The 25,068-nt window shown below is 43.4% G+C and overlaps 1 protein-coding gene across 1 annotated transcript in view; it reads left to right on the top strand.

The window, feature by feature from the left end:
- Nucleotides 1-25,068, top strand: part of ARHGAP33 (Rho GTPase activating protein 33) — a 134,400-nt gene that overhangs the window by 5,149 nt on the left and 104,183 nt on the right. The window contains 1 exon segment of the mRNA XM_073601608.1: nt 12,464-12,555. Coding sequence (XP_073457709.1) covers nt 12,472-12,555 — 84 coding nt within the window. The 5' untranslated portion in view covers nt 12,464-12,471.

Below are 25,068 nucleotides of genomic sequence, written 5' to 3'. Positions count from 1 at the left end.
AGGCTTCATTGATGGGCATTGATATGTTGCACCGATGGGCACAGATGAGGCTGCACTGATGGGCACTGATAAGGCTGCACTGATGAGCACTGATATGTTGCACTAATGAGGCTGCACTGATAGGCACTGATAAGGCTTCACTGATGGGCACTGGGGAGGCTGCACTGATGGGTCCTGATACGCTGCACTGATGGGCACTGATATGTTGCACTGATGGGTACCGATGAGGCTGAACTGATGGGCACTGAGAGGCGGAACTAACAGGCACTAATAGGCTGCACTGATAGGCACTGATGAGGCTGCACTCATAGGCACTGATGAGGCTGCATTGCTAGGCACTGAGAGGCGGAACTAAAAGGCACTAATAGGCTGCACTGATAGGCACTGATGAGGCTTCGCTGATAGGTGCTGATGAGGCTGCATTGATAGGCACTGAGAGGCGGAACTAACAGGCACTAATAGGCTGCACTGATGGGCACTGATGAGGCTGCACTCATGGGCACTAATGAGGCTGCATTGATGGGCACTGATGAGGCTGCACCGATGGGCACTGAGAGGCGGAACTAACAGGCACTAATAGGCTGCACTGATGGGCACTCATGAGGCTGCACTGATAGGCACTGATGAGGCTGCACCAATGGGCACTGATGAGGCTGCACTGATGGGTACTGATATGCTGCACTGATGGGCACTGATATGTAGCACTGATGGGTACTGATGAGGCTGCATTGATGGGCACTGATGAGGCTGAACTGATGGGCACTAATAGGCTTCACTGATAGGCACTGATGAGGCTGCACTGATAGGCATTGAGAGGCGGAACTAACAGGCACTATTAGGCTGCACTGATTATCAGTGTATGTGTCCCATGTCACAGCGCTGAGGCAAGGAAATGCCGATAACCAACATTTGTTTACACTGTGATCAGCTGTGATTGGACACAGCTAATCACATGGTAAAGAGCTTACATCATCAGCTCTTTACCCTGATTGGTGATGCGCTGTGTCCAAGGGACACACCTCACCATCGCTTGCCCCCCCCCCTCCCCCCCGGGGGGCGCACATGAGCGGCGCGATCTGAAGGACGTCATATGACATCTAGTCAGAGCGGTAAAGTCCGGCCATCAATGTGCTATTGGCCGGGAAGGAAGGTGTTAAATCAGTATTGCAGCCAATCATTAGATGTGGCGGCTGCATTAGTTTTCTTTTTTTTTAGGTCCCCCTCACTTGTTTGTGGTGATCTGACCAGTAACCCACCTCTTGTATTAGAGCTCCCCCCTACTCTGGATGAAGGAACACAGGAGGTACCTTTGCACAGCAGCATTGTCAGTCTGGGGGGAGGGAAGTATTAGATGGACTAGCAGATTTAGATACACTAACAAATTGAAGCCAAAATCAGTTACAGAAAACATTTATTTTCCTTTTGGGATAAAGGTTTTACATGGATAAATAAAGGCTGATCAGTGTAAGCACCTGGTTTGTCTCATCCATGTAAACTGATACATTCTGCTGGAGAGCTTGCGCTGTTGAAAAAGAAACTTACTGGCTGGATCACCAGGTGAAAGTAAAGTAAAAAAAAAGCCTAAAAAAGAAAACTAATGCAGCCGCCACATCTAAGAATTGATAAGCTGCAATATGATAAATGTTTGCTTTTGGGTTTTATACCGCTCTAAAATCTGAGGACAGGTCCTCTTTGAGGTGAAGGTGGAGGGGTCTCCATGTGTAGGGAGTCGGATTTGGTGTCAGTGCGGCCCCGGTTGTGTGCTGGTCTGGTGGATCCGGTGACACGAATGAATCATTCATAGGATTAAAGGAACAGAGCGATTACTACGAGCAGAGAATAAAACGCCGCTATAAAATATTAATGAGAAGGTTTAATAGTCAATACGAGGCTTTCATCTCCAGCATTGGTGTCACCGTTATACTGCGGGGGGCGGGGAGTCATTAAAGTGGACCTGTCATGATGACCACGTGAGACTTCCGTCCAAACATAACCTCCAAGATGTTGTGCTAGTTTCCACCAAGAGCACATCGGGCAACTAGAGAGAATGACTCCCCCCCCACCATAGAGAGAGGAAGATCCCCCACCATAGAGAGAGGATGACCCCCCCCCCCCCACCATAGAAAGAGGATAACCCCCCACTATAGATAGGGGATGACTCCTCACCATAGAAAGAAGGATGACCCCCCACCATAGCGAGAGGATGATCCCCCCACCATAGAGAGAGGATGACCCCCCACCATAGAGAGAGGATGATCCCCCACCATAGAGAGAGGATGATCCCCCATCATAGAGAGAGGATGACCCCCCATCATAGAAAGAGGATGATCCCCCACCATAGAGAGAGGATGACCCCCCACCATAGAGAGAGGATGATCCCCCATCATAGAGAGAGGATGACCCCCCATCATAGAAAGAGGATGATCCCCCACCATAGAGAGAGGATGACTCCTCACCATAGAAAGAAGGATGACCCCCCATCATAGAGAGAGGATGATCCCCCATCATAGAGAGAGGATGATCCCCCACCATAGAAAGAGGATGACCCCCCACCATAGATAGGGGATGACCCCCCACCATAGAGAGAGGATGATCCCCCACCATAGAGAGAGGATGACTCCTCACCATAGAAAGAAGGATGACCCCCCCACCATAGAGAGAGGATGACCTCCCATCATAGAGAGAGGATGACCCCCCACCATAGAGAGAGGATGACCCCCCACCATAGAGAGAGGATGACCCCCCACCATAGAGAGAGGATGACCCCCCACCATAGAGAGAGGATGACCCCCCATCATAGAGAGAGTATGATCCCCACCATAGAGAGAGGATGACCCCCCACCATAGAGAGAGGATGACCCTCCACCATAGAGAGAGGATGACTCCTCACCATAGAAAGAAGGATGACCCCCCCACCATAGAGAGAGGATGACCCCCCACCATAGAGAGAGGATGATCCCCCACCATAGAGAGAGGATGACCCCCCACCATAGAGAGAGGATGATCCCCCACCATAGAGAGAGGATGATCCCCCACAATAGAGAGAGGATGATCCCCCACCATAGACAGAGGATGATCCCCCACCATAGAGAGAGGATGATCCCCCACCATAGACAGAGGATGATCCCCCACCATAGAGAGAGGATGATCCCCCACCATAGACAGAGGATGATCCCCACCATAGAGAGAGGATGATCCCCACCATAGAGAGAGGATGATCCCCCACCATAGACAGAGGATGACCCCCCACCATAGACAGAGGATGATCCCCCACCATAGACAGAGGATGACCCCCCACCATAGACAGAGGATGATCCCCACCATAGAGAGAGGATGACCCCTCACCATAGAGAGAGGATGCCCCCCCCCCATCATAGAGAGAGGATGACCCCCCACCATAGAAAGAGGATGACCCCCCACTATAGATAGGGGATGACCCCCCACCATAGAGAGAGGATGACCCCCCACCATAGCGAGAGGATGATCCCCAACCATAGAGAGAGGATGACCCCCCACCATAGAGAGAGGATGATCCCCCACCATAGAGAGAGGATGATCCCCCACCATAGAGAGAGGATGACCCCCCATCATAGAGAGAGGATGACCCCCCACCATAGAAAGAGGATGATCCCCCACCATAGATAGGGGATGACCCCCCACCATAGAGAGAGGATGACTCCTCACCATAGAGAGAGGATGACCCACCACCATAGAGAGAGGATGATCCCCCCACCATAGAGAGAGGATGATCCCCACCATAGAGAGAGGATGACCCCCCACCATAGATAGGGGATGACCCCCCACCATAGAGAGAGGATGACCCCCCATCATAGAGAGAGGATGACCCCCATCATAGAGAGAGGATGACCCCCCACCATAGAAAGAGGATGACCCCCCACCATAGATAGGGGATGACCCCCCACCATAGAGAGAGGATGACCCCCCACCATAGAGAGAGGATGACCCCCACCATAGAGAGAGGATGATCCCCCACCATAGATAGGGGATGACCCCCCCATCATAGAGAGAGGATGACCCCCCACCATAGAGAGAGGATGACCCCTCCATCATAGAGAGAGGATGACCCCCCACCATAGAGAGAGGATGAACCCCACCATAGAGAGAGGATGAACCCCACCATAGAGAGAGGATGACCCCCCACCATAGAGAGAGGATGATCCCCCACCATAGACAGAGGATGACCCCCCCATCATAGAGAGAGGATGACCCCCCACCATAGAGAGAGGATGACCCCCACCATAGAGAGAGGATGATCCCCCACCATAGAGAGAGGATGACCCCCCCACCATAGAGAGAGGATGATCCCCCACCATAGAGAGAGGATGATCCCCCACCATAGAGAGAGGATGATCCCCCACCATAGAGAGAGGATGACCCCCCATCATAGAGAGAGGATGACCCCCCATCATAGAGAGAGGATGACCCACCCCCCTTCATCATAGACTCCCAGAGGAGGCACAGACAGCGAGAAGTACCTGAGTACATGTTTAAGAGGCGCAAGAGACACTGATCAATGTCCAATGACAGCGTCTGTCTCCTATTTTGTTCTGTTGCCACACATATAGTGTACAGAGTACATATAGAATACACCCCTCACATTTCTGTAAATCTTTTCTTCTATCTTTTCATGTGACAACACTGAAGAAATGACACTTGTCTACAATGTAAAGTAGTGAGTGTACAGCTTGTATAACAGTGTAAATTTACTGTCCCCTCAAAATAACTCAACACACAGCCATTAATGTCTAAACCGCTGGCAACAAAAGTGAGTACATCCCTAAGTGAAAATGTTCAAATTGGGCCCAAAGTGTCAATATTTTGTGTGGCCACCATTATTTTCCAGCACTGCCTTAACCCTCTTGGGCATGGAGGTCACCAGAGCTTCACAGGTTGCCACTGGAGTCCTCTTCCCCTCCTCCATGATGACATCACAGAGCTGGTGGATGTTAGAGACCTTGCGCTCCTCCACCTTGCCTTTGAGGATGTCCCACAGATGATCAATATGGTTTAGGTCTGGAGACATGCTTGGCCAGTCCATCACCTTTACCCTCAACTTCTTTAGCAAGGCAATGGTCATCTTGGAGGTGTGTTTGGGGTGGTTATCATGTTGGAATACTGCCCTGCGGCCCAGTCTCTGAAGGGAGGGGATCATGCTCTGCTTCAGTATGTCACAGTACATGTTGGCATTCATGGTTCCCTCAATGATCTGTAGCCCCCCCAGTGCCGGCAGCACTCATGCAGCCCCAGACCATGACACTCCCACCACCATGCTTGACTGTAGACAAGACACACTTGTCTTTGTACTCCTCACCTGGTTGCCGTCACACATGCTTGTCACCATCTGAACCAAATAAATTTATCTTGGTCTCATCAGACCACAGGACATGGTTCCAATAATCCATGTCCTTAGTCTACTTGTCTTCAGAAAACTGTTGGCGGGCTTTCTTGTGCATCATCTTTAGAAGAGGCTTCCTTCTGGGACGACAGCCATGCAGACCAATTTGATGCAGTGTGCAGCGTATGGTCTGAGCACTGACAGGCTGACCCCCCACCCCTTCACCCTCTGCAGCAATGCTGGCAGCACTCATACATCTATTTCCCAAAGACAACCTCTGGATATGACGCTGAGCACGTGACCTCAACTTCTTTGGTGGACCATGGCGAGGCCTGTTCTGAGTGGAACCTGTCCTGTTATACCGCTGTATGGTCTTGGCCACCGTCCTGCAGCTCAGTTTCAGGGTCTTGGCAATCTTCTTATAGCCTAGGCCATCTTTATGTAGAGAAACAATTCTTTTTTTCAGATCCTCAGAGAGTTCTTTGCCATGAGGTGCCATGTTGAACTTCCAGTGACCAGTATGAGAGAGCGAGAGCGATAACACCAAATTTAACACACCTGCTCTTCATTCACACCTGAGACCTTGTAACACTAACGAGTCACATGACACCAGGGAGGAAAAATGGCTAATTGGGCCCAATTTGGACATTTTCACTTAGGGGTGTACTGACTTTTGTTGCCAGCGGTTTAGACATTAATGGCTGTGTGTTGAGTTATTTTGAGGGGACAGCAAATTTACACTGTTATACAAGCTGTACACTCACTACTTTACATTGTAGACAAGTGTCATTTCTTCAGTGTTGTCACATGAAAAGATAGAAGAAAAGATTTACAAAAATGTGAGGGGTGTACTGATTTTTGTGAGATACTGTATATATATATATACACATTATAGTACATATACAAATATAAGAAACAAATAAATATAAAATTAAAAAAAAAATACAAATAAGCATACACATGTGTATAAATTAATCATACGCAATAAAAAAATGAATTATAATTTCATATTACAGTACAATTATTTAAAAGTCTTTTTAATTAAAATAAAACCACCGGAGGAAGTATTAAGATGACATATTGTAATAGGATATGCATCATCAAAAAACCACAACAAGCTGCTTCTACTATTATCTGATGTATATAAAGTTTGGTAAAATAGGACATATTTACGGTCAAACACTTTACAGATAATAAAGATCGTTAAAAAGCAAGATATCAAAACTACGCTGCATCTGAGCACCACAAAGTGAAAACACTTTTTTAGGGACCCCCCCCCCTCTTCGTCCATCCATATCTCCATTCTTTTTATGGTTGGCGTTTCTAGCCATGGCTATCTTGAGTAAGTGCAGATGATTTATGTCGCATTTACTTCCTGGAATCCACCTGTCCTTAGCTCAGGCATGCAGGCAGGAGGGTGTGCTTGGGTGAGAAAGTCCCTCCTCCCATGAAGACTCCTGGGATGTACATACCTCCCAACCGTCCCTGATTTCGAGGGATAGTCCCTGATTTGGAGCAATGTCCCTCTGTCCCTCTTTCCTCCTCATTTGTCCCTCATTTTGATCTGATCTATAGAGTTGTATATAAAATGTACTTTTTATCTTTCAGAAAGTGTTTCCCAGCGCTAAACCTTTCATCTGATTTCTAATTTGCTGCATTTGTAAATTCCGAAAGCCAATATAAAGGAATAGAAGTAGTAAAAAAAAGCACTTGCGGGTTTAACCAATCTTGTTTTTTTTGTACAATTCTCCTTTAAGGGGGCGTGGCCAGGGGTGTGTCCTATGCCTGCATACTTTTGCTGATAGGTGTTCCTCATTACCATCTCAAAAAGTATGACATCATTTTGCATACATCACAACTTTTTGTGATGGGAATGAGGGACACCCATTAGCAAACACGAATGTGGGCATTGGACACGCCCCCTGGCCACGCCCCCTTAAAGGAGAATGATATTTAAGAAAAATGTATCCGTAAACCCACAAGTTTGTTCATTTATATCGGCTTTTGAAATTTACAAATGCAGAAATATAGAAATCAGATGAAAGGTTTAGCGCTGGGAAACACTTTCTGAAAGATAAAAAGTGCATTTTATATACAAATGAGGAGGAAAGAGGGACAGAGGGACATTGCTCCAAATCAGTGACAGTTGGGAGCTATGATTTTGGCCTAGGCCAGAAACCGGGAAGTAACTGAAGTAATGTAAAAAATGACAAATAGTCAATGGTGATTGAGAGAGCGAAGTTCCACTTTAAGGACGGCTTTTTTTAACCACATGCCGATGTACGTCGGCACAATGGCACGGCTGGGCAAATATGTGTACAGGTACGTCCCCTTTAAATCACGACATTGTGGGCGCGCGCCCGCCGCATACTCCGTGACCGTGCCTGTGGGTCCCATGGACTTGATGTCCGCCGGGGGCCCGCGATCGTGTCACGGAGCGGAAGAACGGGGAGGTGCCTCTGTAAACAAGGTATTTCCCTGTTCTGTCTAGTGAAATGACAGAGATCTACTGCTACCTGTGATCGGGAGCGGTGATCGCTGTCATGTCAGTGGAAGCCCCTCCCCCCCCACAGTTAGAATCGCTCCCTAGGACACACTTAACCCCTTGATTGCCCCCTGGTGTTTAACTCCTTCCCTGCCAGTGTCATTTACACCATAATCAGTGCATTTTTATAGCACTGATCGCTGTATAAATGACAGTGGTCCCAAAATAGTGTCAAACGTGTCCGATGTGTCCGCCATAATGTCGCAGTCCAGATAAAAAAAAATCGCAGATCGCCGCCATTACTCGTGAAAAAAAAAAATTAATAATAAAAATGCCATAAATCTATCCTCTATTTTGTAGACGCGATAACTTGTGTGCAAACCAATCAATAAACGCTTATTGCGATTTTTTTTTAACCAAAAATATGTAGAAGAATACATATCGGCCTAAACTGAGGAAAAAATGTGTTTTTTTATATATTTTTTGGGGGTATTTATTATAGCAAAAAGTAAAAAATATGGCTTATTTTTTCAAAATTGTGGCTATTTTTTGTTTATAGCACAAAAAATAAAAACCGCAGAGGCGATCAAATAACACCAAAAGAAAGCTCTATTTGTGGGGAAAAAAGGACGTCAATTTTGTTTGGGTAAAACATCGCACGATCGCGCAATTGTCAGTTAAAGCGGCGCAGTGCCGAATGGCAAAAAGTGCTCTGGTCAGGGAGGGGGCAAATCCTTCCGGGGCTGAAGCGGTTAATGATAAAAGGTGGAGGTTTTCTGCAGTATGATACTGTGGCTGTATATTCTCAAAATTCTCTAGAGCGGAGGGTCTCCAAACATTCTAAACAAAGGGCCGGTTTATTGTCCTTCAGACTCTAGGAGGGCCGGACTTTGGCCAGCGGGAATGGAAATTTTCCTGCCATTAGTGGGAGTAGGCATCTGGTATTAGGGGGAGGAATAGTGCCCCATTAGTGGTGTCAGTGGGATGAATAGTGCCCCATGATTGGTATCAGTGGGAGGAATAGTGCCCCATTAGTGGTGTCAGTGGGAGGAATAGTGCCCCATAATTGGTATCAGTGGGTGGAATAGTGCCCCATCATTGGTGTCAGTGGGAGGAATAGTGCCCCATCATTGGTATCAGTGGGTGGAATAGTGCCCCATCATTGGTATCAGTGGGAGGAATAGTGCCCCATCATTGGTATCAGTGGGTGGAATAGTGCCCCATCATTGGTGTCAGTGGGAGGAATAGTGCCCCATCATTGGTGTCAGTGGGAGGAATAGTGCCCCATTAGTGGTGTCAGTGGGAGGAATAGTGCCCCATCATTGGTATCAGTGGGAGGAATAGTGCCCCATCATTGGTATCAGTGGGTGGAATAGTGTCCCATCATTGGTGTCAGTGGGAGGAATAGTGCCCCATCATTGGTATCAGTGGGAGGAATAGTGCCCCATCATTGGTGTCAGTGGGAGGAATAGTGCCCCATTAGTGGTGTCAGTGGGATGAATAGTGCCCCATGATTGGTATCAGTGGGAGGAATAGTGCCCCATTAGTGGTGTCAGTGGGAGGAATAGTGCCCCATAATTGGTATCAGTGGGTGGAATAGTGCCCCATCATTGGTGTCAGTGGGAGGAATAGTGCCCCATCATTGGTATCAGTGGGTGGAATAGTGTCCCATCATTGGTGTCAGTGGGAGGAATAGTGCCCCATCATTGGTATCAGTGGGAAGAATAGTGTCCCATCATTGGTGTCAGTGGGAGGAATAGTGCCCCATCATTGGTGTCAGTGGGAGGAATAGTGCCCCATCATTGGTATCAGTGGGAGGAATAGTGCCCCATCATTGGTGTCAGTGGGAGGAATAGTGCCCCATCATTAGTATTAGTGGGAGGAATAGTGCCCCATCATTGGTATCAGTGGGAGGAATAGTGCCCCATCATTAGTATTAGTGGGAGGAATAGTGCCCCAATAGTGCCCCATCATTGGTGTCAGTGGGAGGAATAGTGCCCCATCATTGGTATCAGTGGGAGGAATAGTGCCCCATTAGTGGTGTCAGTGGGAGGAATAGTGCCCCATCATTGGTATCAGTGGGAGGAATAGTGCCCCATCATTGGTATCAGTGGGTGGAATAGTGCCCCATCATTGGTGTCAGTGGGAGGAATAGTGCCCCATCATTGGTGTCAGTGGGAGGAATAGTGCCCCATCATTGGTGTCAGTGGGAGGAATAGTGCCCCATCATTGGTGTCAGTGGGTGGAATAGTGCCCCATCATTGGTGTCAGTGGGAGGAATAGTGCCCCATCATTGGTATCAGTGGGAGGAATAGTGCCCCATCATTGGTGTCAGTGGGAGGAATAGTGCCCCATCATTGGTATCAGTGGGAGGAATAGTGCCCCATCATTGGTATCAGTGGGAGGAATAGTGCCCCATCATTGGTATCAGTGGGAGGAATAGTGCCCCATCATTGGTGTCAGTGGGAGGAATAGTGCCCCATCATTGGTATCAGTGGGAGGAATAGTGCCCCATCATTGGTATCAGTGGGAGGAATAGTGCCCCATTGTTGGTGTCAGATGGCAGAATAGTGTCTCATATCAGTGGTAGGGATAGTGCCCCAAGGGCCGGATAAAGGCAAGCAAAGGGCCGCATCCGGCCCTCAGGGCTGCAGAGACCGCTGCTCTAGTGGACATTTATACTGCAATAATAAATGTTTATATGAGATGTTCCATATACTTTATAATAGGAATACATATTATGTATATACAGTGCCTTGAAAAAGTATTCATACCCCTTGCAATTTTCCACATAACGTAAATCGCGGCAAAAATGCGGTGCTTGCGTTTTGGATGCAGGTCCATTGAATTCTATTACATGCAAAACGCTGCATTTTGCATGAAAGAAGAAGAATGGGCAGAAATGTCCTCTCTAGATGTGCAAAGCTGGTAGAGACCTCCCCAAAAAGACTTGTAGAGAAAGGGGGTTCTACAAAGTATTGACTCCGGGGGGCGCCATACAAATGTACCCCCCACACTTTTCACATATTTATTTGTAAAAAATGTTGAAAACCATTTATCATTTTCATTCCACTTCACAATTATGTGACACTTTGTGTTGGTCTATTACATGAAATCCCAATAAAATACATTTACATTTTAGGTGGTAACATGAGAAAATGTGGAAAATTTCAAGGGGTGTGAATACTTTTTCAAGGCCCTGTATGATCTCTCTGGTGTGTTTTTCAGGCGGTATTAAACCCAAACGCAAACATTTATCATATTGCAGCTTACCATTACCAATTCTTAGATGTGGCGGCTGCATTTGTTTCCATTTTTTCCTTTATTTTCACCTGGTGATCCAGCCAGCAAGTCTATTGTTTTTCAAAAGAACAAGCCCTCCAGCAAAATGTATCGGAGGGTTGAGACAAACCATTTACCACTGGGCGGGGTGCTTGCAATGATCCGCTTTTATTTATATAAAATATTTATCCCGAAAGGAAAATAACTGTGATGCTGTAACTGATTATATATGGTGAGATGGAGTTTGGCTTCAATTTACTGCTGTATCTAAATCTGCTAGTTCATCACCCCCCCCCCCCTCCCCCGCTGTGTGCTGTGCCTCCTGTGCTCCTTCATCCAGAGTGGTGGAGGGGCGCTCTAATACAGGAGGTGTGTTACCGGCCAGATCACCAGGTGAAAACAGACGGGAACAAGCCTAAAAAAGAAAGTGAATGCGGCCACCGCATCTAATGATTGGTAACCTGCAATATATTACATCTTTAGTTTTGGGTATTATACCGCTTAACGTGAAAAGTACTCACAGCAAAAAAGAAATATCTATCTATCTATCTATCTATCTATCTATCTATCTATCTATCTATCTATCTATCTATCTATCTATCTATCTATCTATCTATCTATCTATCTATCTATCTATCTATCTATCTTTATAGATAGATAGATAGATAGATAGATAGATAGATAGATAGATAGATAGATAGATAGATAGATAGATGATAGATAGATAGATAGATAGATAGATAGATATGAGAGAGATAGATAGATAGATAGATAGATAGATAGATAGATAGATAGATAGATAGATAGATAGATAGATAGATAGATAGATAGATAGATAGATAGATATGAGAGAGATAGATAGATAGATAGATAGATAGATAGATAGATAGATAGATAGATAGATAGATAGATAGATAGATAGATATGAGAGAGATAGATAGATAGATAGATAGATAGATAGATATGAGAGAGATAGATAGATAGATAGATAGATAGATAGATAGATAGATAGATAGATAGATAGATAGATAGATAGATAGATAGATAGATAGATAGATATGAGAGAGATAGATAGATATTTTGATTATTAGACTGCAATGAAAGCCTGGCAGGGGCTCTAACCTTTACACACTCCACCCAAAATGAAAAGAAAAGGTCTTGGGGTGGATACACTTTGCTGTTTCATATTGCAGAAATCCCGGGAACACGGAGCTTTGCAGCGTCTTTATATTGGGGATAAATGGATCCTTTATATACATTGTATTATTATTTGGCAATTTATAAAAAAAAAAAAAAAAAAATCTGAATTGTGATATTTCTCCTGATTTCCTGTTCTGCAGCCTCTGGGATGATGGAGGTCCCCTCCCCCCCGGGCCAGGAAGGCGGCACCGAGGACAACGAGCCGGACAAGGAGCCCCCCGTACTCTACAGGGTGAGTTCAGTACTGGGCCGGTGTATTCCCCAATGGGGGGGGGGGCATAGCTGACCTCCTCCGTGCAATGCTGATCGCCTGGCCTCTGTATAGTACAACATGTAGACACAATGTAACAATGCTTTGCACAATCTGGTGTGATACATTGTGACACAGCTCTGTAGAGTAGAGCAAACTGTTCATACAACGTAACAATGCTTTGTGCAATCACTGTGGTGTGATACATTGTAGCACGACTCTGTATAATAGAGCACACTGATAGAATGTAACAATGCTTTGTACAGTCAGTCTGGTGTGATACATTGTAACTCACCTCTGTAGAGAAGAGCTGTTCATACAATGTAGCAATGCTTTTCATTACCAGTCTGGTGTGATACATTGTAGCACAGCTCTTTATAGTAGATTACATTGTTGATACAATGGCTTTGTACATTGATACATTGTAGCACAGCTCTGTTTTGTATAACGCATTGTTGATACAATGTAGCAATGCTTTGTACAGTTTGGTGTGATACATTGTAGCACAGCTCTGTATAGTAGAACATTTTGATGATACAATGTAACAATGCTTTGTACATTCTAAAGTAATATATTGTAGCACAGCTCCCCAGAGTTAAACATATTGATGGTACAATGTAACAATACTTTGTCAGTGTGTCTGATGTGTTACATTGTAGCACGGCTCTGTAGAGTAGAGCGCACTGTTCATACAATGTAACAATGATTTGCACTACCAGTCTGGTGTGATACATTGTCTTTGTACAACATGTCTGGTGTGATACATTGTAGCACAGCTCTATTTTGTATAATGCTTTGTACAGTTTGGTGTGATACATTGTAGCACAGCTCTGTATAGTAGAACATATTGATGGTACAATGTAACAATGCTTTGTGCAGTGTGTCTGGTGTGATACATTGTAGTACGGCTCTGTATAGTAGGTTGTATTGTTGATACAATGTAACAATGCTTTGTGCAATCACTGTGGTGTGATACATTGTAGTACAACTCTGTATAATAGAGTACACTGTTGATACAATGTAACAATGCTTTGTACAGTCAGTCTGGTGTGATACATTGTAACTCACCTCTGTAGAGAAGAGCTGTTCATATAATGTAATAATGCTTTTCATTATCAGTCTGGTGTAATACATTGTAGCACAGCTCAGCAGAGTAAAATATATTGATGGTACAATGTAACAATGCTTTGTGCAGTGTGTCTGATGTGTTACATTGTAGCACGGCTCTGTAGAAAAGAGCACACTGTTGATACAATATAACAATGCTTTGTGCCATCTGGTGTGATCCATTGTAGCACAGCTGTTTATATGTTGATAGTTACAATGTCTTTGTACAACATGTTTGGTGTGATACTTTTTGGCACAGCTCTGTAGGTTGCATTGTTGATACAATGTAACAATGTTTTGTCTGGTTTAATAATAGTAACCAGTGGCGGCCCGTCCATAGGGACACCGGACACACAGCTGTCTATGGGAAGCGTGACATCACGTGATTGTGGCTGAGACACTTTATGGGCTTTGCTTGGGGGTGTCTTCGGGGCGCAGAGCGATGAGACCCGAACACTCCCACTCCTCCTATTATTCTGCCTGTGGGGTTTTGGGATTGGGTAGGACCTGGGTGGTCCTTTTCGCAGAGCCACGTCTGGTTTCCCACTGGCCCTGGATGGAATGCAAGGCCTGAGTGGCGCCTCCTTCTTGAGTCTCAGCTGAACTGGTAAGCACCGGCGGCGAGTAACTGCCTGGCTCCATATGGGACGGGAAGATGTGTTGGGTTAACTGGTGCGGGGGGCTTAAAATGGGCACTCATTTAACTGCTGGAGCAAGATATCAGTGCAGGGAAGAGAAGTGTGGTTGCCTGGGCTTAGGAATGAACTCATGTGATGTGTTTGTTAGCTGGTGGTGGACTTCAGACTGGGCACCTGTAGAGGCCAGTCACCCTGTCCCTGACTCCCAGTCCCTGGGTGTTGGTGCTGCTGGCTGAGCTGCATCACTGGGAACCCCTCATAATGGGCACAGCAGCAGATGTCCAGGGGCCCTGGACCTCAGCACAGGGATGGTGGGAACCCCTCATAATGGGCACAGCCCTTGTTCCTGGCAGGACGTGTTTCCTTTCTGTGGCTCTGATGAGTCGTCAGCACTGCTCTGGGCTCCTCTCTGTCTCCTCTTTTCCTCCTCTCTGTCTCCTCTTTTCCTCCTCTCTGTCTCCTCTCTTCCTCCTCCTCTCCTCTCTCTTCCCTCTGTCTCCTCTCTGTCTCCTCTCCTCTCTGTCTCCTCTCCTCTCTGTCTCCTCTCCTCTCTTCCTCCTCTCCTCTCTTCCTCCTCTCCTCTCTTCCTCCTCTCCTCTCTGTCTCCTCTCCTCTTCTCTGGTCTCCTCTCTTCCTCCTCTCCTCTCTTCCTCCTCTCCTCTCTGTCTCCTCTCCTCTTCTCTGGTCTCCTCTCTTCCTCCTCTCCTCTCTTCCTCCTCTGCCTCTCTGGTCTCCTCTCTTCTCTGTTCTCCTCTCTTCTCTGGTCTCCTCTCTGTCTTCTCTCTTCCTCCTCTCTGGTCTCCTCTCTTTCTCCTCTCTTCTCTGGTCTCCTCACTTCCTCCTCTCTGGTCTCCTCTCTTTCTTCTCTCTGGTCTCCTCTCTTTCTCCTCTCTGGTCTCCTCTCTTTCTCCTCTCTTCTCTGGTCTCCTCTCTTTCTCCTCTCTCCTCTGGTCTCCTCTCTTCCTCCTCTCCTCTCTGTCTCCTCTCTTCCTCCTCTCTGGTCTTCTCTATTTCTCCTCTCTTCTCTGGTCTCCTCTCTTCCTCCTCTCTTCCTCCTCTCTGGTCTCCTCTCTTTCTCCTCTCTGTCTCCTCTCTTCCTCCTTTCTCGTCTCCTCTCTTCTCTGGTCTCCTCTCTTCCTCCTCTCCTCTCTGTTTTCTCTCTTCCTCCTCTCTTCTCTGGTCTCCTCTCTTCCTCCTCTCCTCTCTGTTTTCTCTCTTCCTCCTCTCTTCTCTGGTCTCCTCTCTTTCTCCTCTCTCCTCTGGTCTCCTCTCTTCCTCCTCTCCTCTCTGGTCTCCTCTCTTTCTCCTCTCTCCTCTGGTCTCCTCTCTTCCTCCTCTCCTCTCTGTCTCCTCTCTTCCTCCTCTCTGGTCTTCTCTATTTCTCCTCTCTTCTCTGGTCTCCTCTCTTCCTCCTCTCCTCTCTGTTTTCTCTCTTCCTCCTCTCTTCTCTGGTCTCCTCTCTTCCTCCTCTCCTCTCTGTTTTCTCTCTTCCTCCTCTCTTCTCTGGTCTCCTCTCTTCCTCCTCTCCTCTCTGTCTCCTCTCTTCCTCCTTTCTCGTCTCCTCTCTTCTCTGGTCTCCTCTCTTTCTCCTCTCTTCTCTGGTCTCCTCTCTTCCTCCTCTCCTCTCTGTTTTCTCTCTTCCTCCTCTCTTCTCTGGTCTCCTCACTGGGCTCCCAGATCCAACAAAAGCTGTTCAGTCCCAATGCTTGGCCTTGTCACTTGTCTATGGATCATGGCTGAGCTCTGGCTGCCCATCGCCCTCCGCTGGTCACAGCCCCACCTTGCATGTGTACATAGGCACAACATAGGCCAGGCTCCCCCCCCCCATTGGCTGCCCTCCATCTCCCATTCTACCATTGTCTTTGCACCTGAATGGATTATTCCATTCCTGAGGTGGGGGGGGGAGGAGAGGGTGGATTTCGAGGGCTCGCGTCTACGTCGCCCAGCGGGGCGTCAAATTTCCCATTCAAGACAACGGAGGCGGAAAAGTGGGATTGGTGACCGGTGACTTGGCGGGGGTCTTACAGGTTTTTACCGGGGACGGGGGACGTCTTCGCTTTCCCTGACCCCCCCCCATGGAATGGAGATCCAGCCGCCTGCAGTCTGAATTGGGACAATGTAATGAGAAAGGCTGACAGCGATAAAGATATACCCAGTTGTCTGAGAGCCATGCATTGCAGCAGGCTGGCATGACGGAGGGGATGGCGGGGGCACAGTGAGGGGTGTCTCGCACGTACGAGCGAATAGCGGCGTGCCCTGGTCAAAGAGACGGATTAAGGGTCTTCGCGGTGGGTCCAAGCCACCCCCCCCACCAAGGAGGAGCGATGGAACCTGGCGAGGGCTAACGGCATCTTCTGCCCGCTCAACTGACAAGGCGGCAGCATGGTGGTGAGTACCGGAGGGCGCCCAGTAGGTGGGGCACACGCTGGCACATTGGGCAGGTGCCTTTGTTAGGAGTATGGAGTGCCATTGGCTTATAAAAGCACGCAAGCGGTCCATGAGGGTTTGTTTTCCACCGCCGTCACGAAAAAAAAAAAAAAGATATTTACAAATAAAATACATTTATAACCATCAATATTTTGGTAAAATTTTCCAGCAACAGGCGGCGATTTCCCAGCAGATAAAAGAAACCGTCAGTGCCATTGAAAGGGGGAGCCAGTGGTTGTCCCCCCCCCCCCCCCGAGGGGTTAAATTGCAAAGGGGGTCACGTGCATCGTCAAGTTGACCAGGAGGAACGATCTGCAGACTCTGGTCCTTTGGGGGGGGGGTTTGGATAATGAGATGGTCTGCAGGAGCCTCTGCAAAGGAATGGCTGCCGGAGGAATGATCTGCAGATTGCAGCTAACAGGTGCTATTGGTGGGGGGGAGTGTTTTTGTCTGTTGTAAGCGATGCTCTGCATGCAGATCATGCGTGGAGTTATTGGTTTGCTGTCTGCGCTCGCTGTGCGTTGTGCGGTGCTTGTCTGGGAACGGAAGGGCTGTCAGGGGCTGCGAACTGAAATATGTCACCGAAAAGAGCAGGTTGATTCATTTAAAATAATTTCAGACATGTGAGGGGGAAAAAAAAAAAAGTTTTGAAGGTGGAAAACGCCCAACGTGTGAATTGTAAGCTCTTGTGGTGCAGAATTCTATATCTCTTACCATCAGAGATGATTTAAAAAAAATTAAAAATTGGCTAGCTGCGATGCGCCACAACCAGCATTGTTTAAAAATTTGTTTTAGTTTTTGTTTTTTTTCTAAATGATTATTTATTTGATTATTTTTTACATTTTATTATAGAGGTAGAGAGTGCCATATATTAAGCTATAAAATAATAATTTATATAAAAAAAAATCATATAATAAAATAAATAACAAATTAAATACAATATTATAATAATTATTTTTATTATTTTTTACATTTTATTATAGAGCGAGAGAGCGTGATGTATTAACATTTAAAATATAATAATAATTTATATGGAAAAAAAACAATAAAATAAATACAATGTAATATTAATATTATTTATTTTATTATTTTATTTTTAAATAAAAAATATATATATTTATTTGAAATGTTATTTATTTTATTATTTTTTAGATTTTATTTTATTATGTTAAAATATATAATATTAATAATATTATATTTTATTGAAAATGTTATTCATTTTATTATTTTTATAGATTTTATTATGTTAAAATATAATATTATTATTATTATTATTATTATTATTATTATTATTATTTGTATATTTATTTAAAATGTTATTTATTTCATTATATTTTATAGTGCCCCATCATTGGTATCAGTTTGAGGAATAGTACCCCATCATTGCAATTTATCGTGGGTAAATCACAACACGATTGGGGCGCAATTAAGTAGTAATGGCATCGCGAACGCATCCTGCGTTTGGCTGCGATTTGGAATCACTTGCAGAATTGTGGCAATTTCACCCGTGATTTAAATTGCGGGTGAAATGAAGTGAAGCCTAAGGATCCATTTACACCACGGCGTTCCGTTTAGCGGGCGAAATCTTTTTTTTTTGTTTTTATTATTTGGCCACGCTTTGTTACCTGATGAATCGCACTAAAATCGGGCAAACAGAATCACGGGCTGTTTGTGCGATTTTACTGCGTTTCTTCACACAAGCGCGGCAAAATCACGCCCTGCGATTCGGGTGCCATTCAAAGGAATGGTGACCGCAAGGACGTCCTTCAATTTGCGGAGTTTGATAATTCCTGTTGCCAACGCGTCAAAACGCATGCGCCGCCGTTGACGTCAATGGTCTGTTTTAGCTCCTCTGTTCACATTGACCGTGGCTTTGAAATCGCGCGAGTTCATCTGAAATTGCACGATTTCAATGCCGCATCTCACTGCGACTTTGGGTGTGCAACTTTGAAGACATCTGTGCGGTTTCATACACCGGTGTCTATTCAAGTCGCACCCGAAATCGCCCCAAAGTAGTAGTGCAGGAGCTACTTTTATTTTTCAAATCACTGTGGCACCGCAAAACTGGCGTTGCACCGATTTGAACAGTGCGATTGCCAGAAATAGTATGCAAATTTAGCGATTTTTGACCTGTCCAATCGCAGGACAAGTCACTCCAATGAAGATTAATTGGGGACTGAGAATGAGAAGCGGAAAGTTACTTTAGGCCCCATTCGCAGGTGGCGATCTGGAATCAAGGGCGAAATCGATCTGGAATCAAGGGCGGAATCGATCTGGAATCAAGGGCGGAATCGATCTGGAATCAAGGGCGGAATCGATCTGGAATCAAGGGCGGAATCGCTGCAATTCTTAATCGTGTGCCAATTGCTGTAAGACGCACATTTGTGTGCTGTTCATTCTCAATGGTTCCCAAATGTGGTGCCATTTTTTTTTTCTCGTTGTTTTTTTTTTTTCTGTGATTGTTTCGTGACAGAATTGTGTTGCAATCGTGGCAAAACGCACCTTTTTAAATGTGTGCGTGTCACCCCAAAAACAGGAGGAGCTTCTTTTGGGGTGACAAATGTGGATAGGGAAGCCCATTGACGTGAACGGGCCGCAATATGCGCAAAACACGCAGAATCGCGTGAAAATCATGGGAATGAAATGCGGCTTGCGTCCTGGAAATGTTTTATTTTATTTCCTGTGACTTCCAGTTATTTCTCCCGACTTCCTCGGAAGGTGGAACTGGTTTCCTACTACATTGTAGGGAAATTTGATTGGATGGCGAGATTGGAAGGGGGTGTGGCTTGGCTGAGCAATTTGCTCGGGATTCATGAAGACGATATCAGTTGAGAGCCGACCTGATTGGGTGCAAATTGTTTAGTTTATTATTATTGGTTTAGAATATTTTAGGTTCTTGCTAGACGTGCAGAATGAGAAAATTAGTTTCAATTCGTTATTTAGATAAATTTGTTTGGTTAAATTAATTTAATTCATTTCATTTGTTTTTGGAATTTGTTTTGTTTATTCAAATTCAAATAGATTAAAAAAATTTTGAATTCCATTCAAATTCGAATCAAGTGTATTCTATTCAAAATTCTAATTTTGGAAAATGGTTATAGTGTTATATTCTTTCTATTCTTTTCTATTCCATTCTACTGTTTGTTCTGGTCTATTCTATTATATTGTTCTATTCTTTTCTATTTAAATGTATTCTTTTCTAATTTCAGAAGATGGTTATATTCTTGCTATTCTATTCTTTTATTTATTATTTTCTATTCTTCTATTCGCTCTTTTCTATTCTATTCTCTATTCTATTCAAATTTATTCTATTCGAGTTTCAGAAGATTTATATTCTTTTCTATTCTTTACTCTTTTCTATTCTATTTTCTATTGTCTATTATATTTTATTGTCTATTCTATTCTTCTTTTTCTATTCTATTTTCTATTCTATTGTCTATTCTCTATTATTTTCTGTTCTTCTTTTCTATTCTTTTTTCTATTCTATTGTTTGTTCTATTATTTTCTAATCTATTATATTCAAATTTCAGAAGATTGTTATATTCTTTCTATTCTATTCAAATTTCAGAAGATGGTTATATTCTTTACTCTTTTCTATTCTGTTCTCTTCTATTATCTATTCTATTCTTCTTTTCTATCATATTTTCTATTCTATTGTCTAATCTATTCTATTGTTCTATTCTTTATTATTCAAATTTACTCTATTCGAATTTCAGAAGATTATTATATTCTTTCTATTCTTTTCTATTCTATTTTCTATTGTCTATTCTATTATATTGTCTATTTTCTATTCTTTTCTTTTCTTCTTTTCTATTCTTTTTTTATTCTGTTCGTCTTTTCTATTCTATTGTTTGTTCTATTCTTTTTTTATTCAAATTTATTCTATTCGAATTTCAGAAGGTTGTTATATTCTTTCTATTCTATTCTTTTATTTTCTATTCTATTTCATTCTCTTCGGAAATTCGAACTTGATTCAAAAACTGTTTTTGAATTCAATTCGAAAGCGATTTGAATTTTGTCCGAAATTTTAGTTTTGTTGTTTTTTTTTGTTTTAATTCATTACTATCGTAATTCAGAAATTTGGATACATCCCAATTTTCGTATAACGAAAAACCGAAATCTAAACCCTGGCCAGGCTCCTTTACAACCTCCATGAGGGCTCGTTCACGCGTGCTTTGATCTCTGAAGAGTGATCGCTTTTGGGTCGCTCTTCGGAAGGCATTTGACAGAAGATGTGGAGGAGTTGAGATCGATTGCCACCTCGCTGCCTGCTCTAACTCCCTTGACCCCCGCACTAGCGGGCCGCAAACCGTGTACATTGTGTAAGGTTTGTGCGGCGCTTTCAGAATCGCCCCCTTCGCTTTAAAGCAGTAAATGGGACGGTATAGTTCCTGCTGCAGCCCTGGCATGTTTAAAGATGGAGGGGGCCATAAAACGATGGCTCATCTGCAGGGCTTTACCGCCCACCCAACCGTTCGAGCCCTTATACCCCGATCCGGAATCGCAAAGGCAGAATCGGCCGGATTCCAAATCCCAGCAAAGCGCCTGACGCCCGTTTGTTTGCCATTTACTCCTAATGGTGTCCCTCAAATGTGGCGAAATTTTGCTGCGTTTGTCGAGCGACAGGATCGTGCGGCAAAATGCGCATTTAAAAAAAATTTGCGCTAGGCTTGTCAAAAAAAAAAAAAAAGTGGAGGAGCTTCTTTTGGGTGACAAGCGCATAGCCTGGTGAAGTGGATGGGCTGCCCTGTGCGCGACACGCGGAAAAACGTGCAAATCGCACTTTGAGAATCGCAAATGGGAACGCGGTATCAGGATGGGGTTTTAGATATTTTTGTACAAGGACCAGCCTGATTGGTTATTAAGTTTCTAAGGCCGCATTCTCACTTTAGCGTTTTCTAACGTGCGCGATTGCGCTGACATTTTATTGTTAACGTCACCCCCAAAATCGCGGCACGTCTGCCGCACATTTTTGGGTGACATTATCATTCCTAATGGCACCCGAAATGTGGTGAAATTTTGCTGAGATCTGTCAAGCGACAGAATCGCTTGGGAAAATGCTCGTTTACAAAACCGCGCTAGGCTTGCTGCCCAAAAAAAAACAGATCAGGAGCTTTTTTTGGGGCGACAACGCGCATAGGGCGGCCTATGGAAGTGAATGGGCCGCTACATGCAGAAATGCGTTATAAATTGAGCTTTCAAAATCGCAGACGGGTATCAGTATGGGGTTCTTAGATATGTGGTATTCTATTGTTTGTTCTATTCTCTTCTATTCTATTCTATTTGTTCTATTCAGTTTTCTATTCTATTCAAATTTATTCTATTCAAATTTCAGAAGATGGTTATATTCTTTCTATTCTATTCTTTTCTATTGTTCTATTCTATTTTTTTTCTATTGTCTATTCTATTCAAATTTCAGAAGATAGTTATATTCTGTCTATTCTATTCCTATATTTTCTATTCTATTTTGTTCTGTTTTACTCTATTCTTTTCTTTTATTTTCTATTATATTCTTATCAATTATATTCCTTTAATTTTCTATTCTTTTTTTTTCTAGGCTGCGTTTTCAATTTAGCATTCTCTAACGTGCGCAAAAAGCGTGCTTGCGTTGACATTTTATTATTAACATCACCCCCAAATCGCGCTAAAACGTCTGCCACACCTTTTGGGTGCCATTATTCAAATTCTATTCAAATTTCAGAAGATGGTTATATTCTTTCTATTATTTTCTATTCTATTTTCTATTTTATTCTATTGTTTGTTCTATTCTCTTCTATTCTGTTCTATTTTCTATCCTATTCTTCTATTTTTTTTCCTTCTATTCTTTTCTATTCTATTCAAATTTCAGAAGATGGTTATATTTTTTCTATTCTATTCTTTTCTATCATTCTATTCTATTTTCTATTTTATTCTATTGCTTGTGCTATTCTCTATTCGATTTTTTTTTCAATTGTCTATTCTATTCAAATTTCAGAAGCTGGTTATATATCTTTTCTATTCTATTTTGTTCTGTTTTACTCCATTCTTTTCTTTTATTTTCTATTATATTATTATCAATTATATTCCTTTTTGTTTTTCTATTCTTCTTTTTTTTTTTTCTAGGCTGCGTTTTCAATTTAGCATTCTCTAACATGCGCAAAAAGCGTGCTTGCGTTGACATTTTATTGTTGACGTCACCCCTGAAATCGCGGCAAAACGTCTGCCACGCGCTTTGGGTGCCATTATTCAAATTCTATTCAAATTTCAGAAGATGGTTATATTCTTTTCTATTCTATTCTATTTTATTCTATTGTTTGTTCTATTCTCTATTCTATTTTTTTCCTGTTGTCTATTCTTTATTTTTTATTCTTTTTATTGCTTTTTTTTTTTTTGCACATAGTACATTTAACACATAAAACAAACACTAATCTGGTGATTTCAGAAGATGGTTATATTCTTTCTATTCTATTCCTATATTTTCTATTCTATTTTTTGTTCTGTTTTACTCTATTCTATTCTTTTATTTTCTATTATATTCTTATCAATTATATTCCTTTTTTTTCTAGGCCGCGTTTTCAATGTAGCATTCTCTAACGTGCGCAAAAAGTGCGCTTGCGTTGACATTTTATTGTTGACGTCACCCCCAAAATCGCGGCAAAACGTCTGCCACACGTTTTGGGTGCCATTATTATTCCTAATGGCACCTCAATTGTGGTGAAATTTTGCTGTGATCTGTCAAGTGACAGATGGAACCCTATGGAAGTGAATGGGCTGCGTCATGCAGAAATGCGTGTAAATCGCGCTTTCAAGATTGCAGACGGGGTATCAGTGTGGGGTTCTTAGATATGTGGTATTCTATTCTATTCTATTTTTCTATTTTCTATTCTTTTCTATTCAAATTTATTCTATTCAAATTTCAGAAGATGGTTATATTCTTTCTATTCTATTCTTTTCTATTGTTCATTTCTATTCTCTTTACTATTCTATTCTCTATTCTATTCAAATGTATTATATTTGAACTTCAGAAGATGGCTATTGTATTCTCTATTCTATTCTATTCTATTTTTCTATAGTATTCAAATATATTATATTTGAATTTCAGAAGATGGTTATGTTCTTTCTATTCTATTCTTTTCTATTGTTCGTTTCTATTCTATTCTCTTCTATATTCTATTCTATTCAAATGTATTATATACAAATTTCTGAAGATGGTTATATTCTTTCTATTCTATTCTATTCTTTTCTATTGTTCATTTCTATTCTCTTTACTATTGTATTCTCTATTCTATTCTATTCTATTGCTCTATTGTATTCAAATGTATTATATTCAAATTGCAGAAGATGGTTCTTTCTATTCTATTCCTACATTTTCTATTCTATTTTGTTCTCTTTTACTCCTATTCTATTATTTTCTATTATATTCTTATATATTACATTTCTTTTATTTCCTATTCTTTAGGACCTGTTTACGTTTTCGCATTCTGTAGCGTGCACAAAAAGCTTGCCTGCATTGACATTTTATTGTTAACGGCACCCCAAAATCGCAGCGAAACGCCAGCCACATGTTTGAGGGGCCATTATTATTCCTAATGGCACCCCAAATGTGGTGAAATTTTGCTGCATTTGTCGAGCGACAGGATTGTGCGGCAAAATGTGCGTTTAGAAAAAAAAATTGCGCTAGGATTTTGCCCCTGAAAAGGAGGAGGAGCTTCTATTGGGGAGACACACGCCCATTGAAGTGAATGGGCTGCGACACGCAGAAAATCATGTCAATCGCGCTTTCAGAGTCGCAAGCGGGAAAGCTGGTTTCCCCGAAGCGCGGTATCGGAATGGGGGCTTTATATGTGGTACAAGGACCAGCCCGATTGGTCACGTTAGTAAAGCATTCCGTGTTTGCAAAACGCGCTTGAAAAACGCACTTGTGCTGACATTTTATTGTCAACAGCACCCCAAAATCGCAGCAGAAAAGACGCACGTTTGTCACGTCAAACTTGGCAAAACATGCGGTTAAAACCGCATGACGCTCAACGCTCTAAGGCTCTGTTCACACTATTGTGTTCCACATCGTGGGGTGGAATCGCCGCCATTCTGCCTGCGATTCCGAATCGTCCGCCAAATGCTGGACGCGCTTGGGATCCCCGTTACTTTCAATGGCGCGGCTTTTGCCGCGATTGACAACCGACGAATTGCGGTAAAATCGCGCCAACGGAATCGCGGGACGCCTTTCGCCCCAAAAGGAGTTTTCAGAATTGCGCAGCGATTCCGGAATGCGATAGTATGAACACAGCCTAGGTTGCATTCACAAACCTCGGCATTTGGAATCGCGGGCAGATTTGCCACGATT

Source organism: Aquarana catesbeiana, linkage group LG10 (assembly GCF_042186555.1).
Source record: "Aquarana catesbeiana isolate 2022-GZ linkage group LG10, ASM4218655v1, whole genome shotgun sequence".
Classification (NCBI taxonomy): Eukaryota; Metazoa; Chordata; class Amphibia; order Anura; family Ranidae; genus Aquarana; species Aquarana catesbeiana.
This window is presented reverse-complemented; position numbering and strand designations above follow the sequence as displayed.